This window comes from Penaeus chinensis, chromosome 31 (assembly GCF_019202785.1).
Source record: "Penaeus chinensis breed Huanghai No. 1 chromosome 31, ASM1920278v2, whole genome shotgun sequence".
NCBI classification, from domain to species: domain Eukaryota; kingdom Metazoa; phylum Arthropoda; class Malacostraca; order Decapoda; family Penaeidae; genus Penaeus; species Penaeus chinensis.
In genome coordinates this window covers 2,942,625-2,950,124 of record NC_061849.1, presented here as the reverse complement: position 1 = coordinate 2,950,124, position 7,500 = coordinate 2,942,625, and the positions used below count along the sequence as shown (strand labels likewise).

General features: G+C 35.6%; 1 protein-coding gene across 1 annotated transcript in view; it reads right to left on the bottom strand.

Annotated features, from left to right (window-relative positions):
* Positions 1–4,413: 4,413 nt before the first annotated feature.
* Positions 4,414–7,500, bottom strand: part of LOC125041859 (legumain-like) — a 4,116-nt gene continuing 1,029 nt past the window's right edge. The window contains exons 2-9 of the mRNA XM_047637222.1: positions 7,138–7,280; positions 6,954–7,051; positions 6,206–6,579; positions 5,873–5,991; positions 5,553–5,738; positions 5,340–5,456; positions 4,973–5,137; positions 4,414–4,632 (exon numbers count right to left, since the gene is read on the bottom strand). Coding sequence (XP_047493178.1) covers positions 4,468–4,632; positions 4,973–5,137; positions 5,340–5,456; positions 5,553–5,738; positions 5,873–5,991; positions 6,206–6,579; positions 6,954–7,051; positions 7,138–7,272 — 1,359 coding nt within the window. The 5' untranslated portion in view covers positions 7,273–7,280 and the 3' untranslated portion in view covers positions 4,414–4,467. The remainder of the gene's footprint in view (positions 4,633–4,972; positions 5,138–5,339; positions 5,457–5,552; positions 5,739–5,872; positions 5,992–6,205; positions 6,580–6,953; positions 7,052–7,137; positions 7,281–7,500) is intronic.

The window sequence follows — 7,500 nt, the reverse complement described above, 5'->3', positions numbered from 1 at the left end:
GATAGATAGATAGATAGATAGATAGATAGATAGATAGATAGATAGATAGATAGATAGATAGATAGATAGATAGATAGATAGATAGATAGATAGATAGATAGATAGATAGATAGATAGATAGATAGATAGATAGATAGATAGATAGATAGATAGATAGATAGATAGATAGATAGATAGATAGATAGATAGATAGATAGATAGATAGATAGATAGATAGATAGATAGATAGATAGATAGATAGATAGATAGATAGATAGATAGATAGATAGATAGATAGATAGATAGATAGATAGATAGATAGATAGATAGATAGATAGATAGATAGATAGATAGATAGATAGATAGATAGATAGATAGATAGATAGATAGATAGATAGATAGATAGATAGATAGATAGATAGATAGATAGATAGATAGATAGATAGATAGATAGATAGATAGATAGATAGATAGATAGATAGATAGATAGATAGATAGATAGATAGATAGATAGATAGATAGATAGATAGATAGATAGATAGATAGATAGATAGATAGATAGATAGATAGATAGATAGATAGATAGATAGATAGATAGATAGATAGATAGATAGATAGATAGATAGATAGATAGATAGATAGATAGATAGATAGATAGATAGATAGATAGATAGATAGATAGATAGATAGATAGATAGATAGATAGATAGATAGATAGATAGATAGATAGATAGATAGATAGATAGATAGATAGATAGATAGATAGATAGATAGATAGATAGATAGATAGATAGATAGATAGATAGATAGATAGATAGATAGATAGATAGATAGATAGATAGATAGATAGATAGATAGATAGATAGATAGATAGATAGATAGATAGATAGATAGATAGATAGATAGATAGATAGATAGATAGATAGATAGATAGATAGATAGATAGATAGATAGATAGATAGATAGATAGATAGATAGATAGATAGATAGATAGATAGATAGATAGATAGATAGATAGATAGATAGATAGATAGATAGATAGATAGATAGATAGATAGATAGATAGATAGATAGATAGATAGATAGATAGATAGATAGATAGATAGATAGATAGATAGATAGATAGATAGATAGATAGATAGATAGATAGATAGATAGATAGATAGATAGATAGATAGATAGATAGATAGATAGATAGATAGATAGATAGATAGATAGATAGATAGATAGATAGATAGATAGATAGATAGATAGATAGATAGATAGATAGATAGATAGATAGATAGATAGATAGATAGATAGATAGATAGATAGATAGATAGATAGATAGATAGATAGATAGATAGATAGATAGATAGATAGATAGATAGATAGATAGATAGATAGATAGATAGATAGATAGATAGATAGATAGATAGATAGATAGATAGATAGATAGATAGATAGATAGATAGATAGATAGATAGATAGATAGATAGATAGATAGATAGATAGATAGATAGATAGATAGATAGATAGATAGATAGATAGATAGATAGATAGATAGATAGATAGATAGATAGATAGATAGATAGATAGATAGATAGATAGATAGATAGATAGATAGATAGATAGATAGATAGATAGATAGATAGATAGATAGATAGATAGATAGATAGATAGATAGATAGATAGATAGATAGATAGATAGATAGATAGATAGATAGATAGATAGATAGATAGATAGATAGATAGATAGATAGATAGATAGATAGATAGATAGATAGATAGATAGATAGATAGATAGATAGATAGATAGATAGATAGATAGATAGATAGATAGATAGATAGATAGATAGATAGATAGATAGATAGATAGATAGATAGATAGATAGATAGATAGATAGATAGATAGATAGATAGATAGATAGATAGATAGATAGATAGATAGATAGATAGATAGATAGATAGATAGATAGATAGATAGATAGATAGATAGATAGATAGATAGATAGATAGATAGATAGATAGATAGATAGATAGATAGATAGATAGATAGATAGATAGATAGATAGATAGATAGATAGATAGATAGATAGATAGATAGATAGATAGATAGATAGATAGATAGATAGATAGATAGATAGATAGATAGATAGATAGATAGATAGATAGATAGATAGATAGATAGATAGATAGATAGATAGATAGATAGATAGATAGATAGATAGATAGATAGATAGATAGATAGATAGATAGATAGATAGATAGATAGATAGATAGATAGATAGATAGATAGATAGATAGATAGATAGATAGATAGATAGATAGATAGATAGATAGATAGATAGATAGATAGATAGATAGATAGATAGATAGATAGATAGATAGATAGATAGATAGATAGATAGATAGATAGATAGATAGATAGATAGATAGATAGATAGATAGATAGATAGATAGATAGATAGATAGATAGATAGATAGATAGATAGATAGATAGATAGATAGATAGATAGATAGATAGATAGATAGATAGATAGATAGATAGATAGATAGATAGATAGATAGATAGATAGATAGATAGATAGATAGATAGATAGATAGATAGATAGATAGATAGATAGATAGATAGATAGATAGATAGATAGATAGATAGATAGATAGATAGATAGATAGATAGATAGATAGATAGATAGATAGATAGATAGATAGATAGATAGATAGATAGATAGATAGATAGATAGATAGATAGATAGATAGATAGATAGATAGATAGATAGATAGATAGATAGATAGATAGATAGATAGATAGATAGATAGATAGATAGATAGATAGATAGATAGATAGATAGATAGATAGATAGATAGATAGATAGATAGATAGATAGATAGATAGATAGATAGATAGATAGATAGATAGATAGATAGATAGATAGATAGATAGATAGATAGATAGATAGATAGATAGATAGATAGATAGATAGATAGATAGATAGATAGATAGATAGATAGATAGATAGATAGATAGATAGATAGATAGATAGATAGATAGATAGATAGATAGATAGATAGATAGATAGATAGATAGATAGATAGATAGATAGATAGATAGATAGATAGATAGATAGATAGATAGATAGATAGATAGATAGATAGATAGATAGATAGATAGATAGATAGATAGATAGATAGATAGATAGATAGATAGATAGATAGATAGATAGATAGATAGATAGATAGATAGATAGATAGATAGATAGATAGATAGATAGATAGATAGATAGATAGATAGATAGATAGATAGATAGATAGATAGATAGATAGATAGATAGATAGATAGATAGATAGATAGATAGATAGATAGATAGATAGATAGATAGATAGATAGATAGATAGATAGATAGATAGATAGATAGATAGATAGATATATGTAGTGTGGTCATGCTTGTACGTGCTGTGGTGTGTGTCTCTAATTCTGACGGGGAAAAGTGAAATGCATCAACTCCAAAAAAAGCGCGAACCAATTTTTTTTTTTTCGTAATTGCTTGGAAATTTGGAACCGAAGTACTCGTCCATTTCCTTCAAGACGACGATCCAAACACTTATGAACTATCATTTAATACTGATTTCCTTCTGTGAGGCAAGCGCATTATATCACTATTGTCCAAGAGAAGTTGTGTTTTCAAATACAATTTTTTATGCAGTGCGTTATGACTTAAAGTCTTTTGGGTCTTTTCTTTAAAAAAAATAATTTGACGCGTTTTGCTTTTCATGGAAAGACTACCTGCATACGTTAAAAATCTAAGTTTTTTACTTTTTTGTTGCTGATAATCTTTTATCAAGCGATTAATACGATTTAAACTCTTTCAGACCCACAGATGTTTGTTTTTATATATAAGTTATGCACCGATTGCCAAAACATGAAGATTCAACTAAACAAATTTGAGAAATGATCACCACTACGACTGTCTGAACTCAAAAGCTGACGAGTTACAAGTCCTTCTAGTGGCTTCTACGAATCTTCACTTGAAAAATTTCGAGAGCTTTTAACGACGCACTTTTCGCAATATTTATGATTATCATTAACTATGTATTTCCTATGAAATGGTGATAGTTAATCTGGCTTCGATATTCAGCAAAATGTTTAATTCCTTGAAATGTAAAGTTTTAATCTTTGGAAGAAAATGACAAGAATGTATAATTTCCTTTCATAGTCCCCTTCGTATTTCGCCTCAATGTACTGGACAAGATGTTCTGTTGGTTACGATTCATTCGTATTAATTATCTATTTAATCGAGATTGTTAATCCGTTTACCATGATGCTTGCCACCATGGCCTACTCTAACCACCTTCGCTACAACTTGGAGGATTCATCAAACACATCTGTCAAGGTATTTCTACTTCCTCACTGCTAAATCATTTTCCAAAGGTGCTGAAAACAAAACGACAAGATAAAACCAAATATATATTTCGAAATTCCACAAAGAACAGATTTGCAACATAATATCAGCTGCGGAAAAGACGCAGGAAAGGAATCAGCAGGCTTAGTTGATTCCGCTGACGGGAGGGGTGAGTGCACACTGCTCGGGCGGCGCCTGTGAACTCCCTGGCGCTGTAGCCGTGTTCGCACAGGTTCACCATCGTCTGCACGACACGGAGGGCGTACGGGTTCTGCGGCGGGGGGAAAGAGGTCTCCAGTCAACAGGGATAATCACACGCTCACGCAAATGTATATAGGCAGATAGACAGATATATATGGGTTAATATGTATGAATATTCACATATACATACATACATACATACATATATATATATATATATATATATATATATATATATATACAGTATACATACATACATACTTACATACATACATATATACATACATATATAGATAGATAGATAGATAGATAGATAAATGTGTGTGTGTGTACGTGTGTGTGTGTGTGTGTGTGTGTCAATATTTGGAAGTTCTGTGACAGCGTGTTCCAAACTGGCAGGCGAAACCAACCGTGCCGAGGTTGAAGCAGAGGTAGTGGAAGGCCAGGACCGATTCCTCGTGGCAGGCGTCGTCGGCGATGGCGTGGACGTCGGACATCATCATGTCGGCGAGGTCTTCGTCTCCCGTGACCAGTTGAGCGATCTTCCTCATGGTGTCAGTCACGAAGGTTCGGTTCTGAAGTGCCAGAAATGCGGTGGTCAACTCCCTTGAATTTCAGTTTCCTTGGGCTGGACAGATGTGTAAATATACTACATAAAGATAATTATTTTTATGTTACATTTTGCTCGGAAAAGAAAGACAAATCTCGCTTTTCGCGTTACCATTTGAAAATTCGGACTGACAGTTGTTCGGGAGAGAAATCGGCATGGAAACTCACCTGCTGTAGTTCGGCGAGCTGTCGTTTCCAGAAGTCGGCGCCGAGGAGGCCGTCGGACTGGGCCACATGGTCTTCCAGAATGGCCAGGGGAACGTCGGGGCTGGGTACGGCGCTTTTCTGACGGACAGAGAATCAGGGGTCAAATAATTTCACCGTGTCGGAAAGCAGCTGCCGCGCCATGTTTACAAAGCATCAGCTTGAATTCGCACTTACCAGGCAAGGGTCGGACTCAGTAGGGAAGGGACCATAGTCGCCCAGATCGGCCGAGCCGCTTCCGACGAAGGTGCTGACCGTGTGCTTGTCGAGGCTGAGCTCGCCCCACTGTAGCACGTCGGACGTCGTGGTTTCCTTGTGCACGATCTCGAACTGCTTCTTCAGTGTCTCCTTTGTTACGTCTTCCTGCAAACGTCGAGGTGGTGTTGCATGCATCCTTCTTTACAAATGAGTAAATAAGCTTATGAGTTCAGGCAAAAAAGCAAACTTTCACAGCACCGCTGCAAGAATCCAGATTTATCAGGATCTTTAGCACGCACCCTGTCCGTGTCCTCCATCCACTTGATGCTAAACACGTCGCCTAGGAAGGTGCCGAGCTTCTGGTCCATGTAGCAGGCGTAGGAAGACTGCGTGGCGTTGGCAGCAGACAGGGCGTACACTGTGCTCAGAGAAACACATTGAAATATATATGCATGGTAGTAAATTTCCAGGTAAGGGCAGATCTGTTCCACTTAAGTCTGATGTTGTAACCTAACTTAATTCAAGAAGCAAGTACTTGTGTGATGAAAGAAATGCTCTGTTTATCAAGACGTGCACTTACTTTTGGCGTTTTAAGAGGAAACCAAACAAAAACGCACGAAAAGTCAACTCACTCTTGATGTCATCGGGGAGATTCAAGAACATGGAGCCGGATTCGCATGACTCCAGGTAGATCAACATTTCCTTGTACCTCTTCTGACGGTGCATCTGGACGATGGCGTTCGTGAAGTTCTTTACCATGAGGAAGGTCCTGGGGAAGCCGAAGATACCGGGCGCCCCATGATCCACCAAGTTGATGAACACGCGGTCGTTGGGGCCGCTCTTGAGGACCTTTCCGGAGCCGACGCCCTGGAGTCCTGCGGCGTCGCCGCTAAGGACCTTCAGGAAGTTCTCAGGAGTGACATCATCGCCGGTGTAGTCCTTGGGGACGCCCTCGTACACGTTGGGTCCGTCGGGCCGGTTAATGACCACGCCGGGCGTCGGGTTCCTTAAGAGGGATTCAGTCTTTTAAGCTGTGAGTCACGTCATGTTTGAAAGAACCACAAGTTACTTGGATGTCAGTGAGAACAGGAATAGGCCAGTGCCTCCATTAGTCCAATTAGTTTGTCTGAGGTGAAATTACACTGTAACAATTATGTGTCTTGCTATTGATAATAATATCTAATGTGTAGAAGTCAATGTGAAAGAGTAAGTAAGTCAGTAAGAACGAAGCAAAGTTATGATTTCAATGTTTGATGAAAATGTTTTAATTTTCTAACATTACACTACAATGCAAGACTTACTTCGTTACTATTGCTGCAGCTATAAGCAATTCCCCGTGTTGTCAAGAGACTAAGCTATCATTAGGGATTCATTACTTACATCTTGTTATGAGCGATGTCATCACTCATCATCACAATGATATGATCGTCAGGGACGCCGTGCGCGTGGAGAATCTGGTACGCGTGACACACATCGGCCTGGAGAGAAACGCGATCGGTTGAAGGTCCCATTTTCGGTCATGTGGGCAGATATTGCACACGCAGACAAGAACCAGAGGACCCACCTGGTGACGGTAGTTGAACCAGGAGTTGGAACCAGCGACCAGCACCGCCCACAGCTCCCCCTCGCCGTCGGAGTCTCCCTGAGCCCCGCCGAGGGCCACCACCGCCGCCGCCGCCAAAAGTGCCAACCACTTCATCTTGGTGCCTGCCAAGCGACACAAGAACGCTTATCGCTCTTTTCACATGCCAGATTATTCACGTGAATCCCTTTTATGATATTAGAATTACCATTTCAAGAGGCTCGCTTCTTAAACCACCGTAGAGACATCGGGATTTGATCTGTATTTAGTTTATATGGATTTATTTGCAGGTAGATAGTAATATACTATCAAATAATCTGATTATAAATACCGTGCTTACTTCCT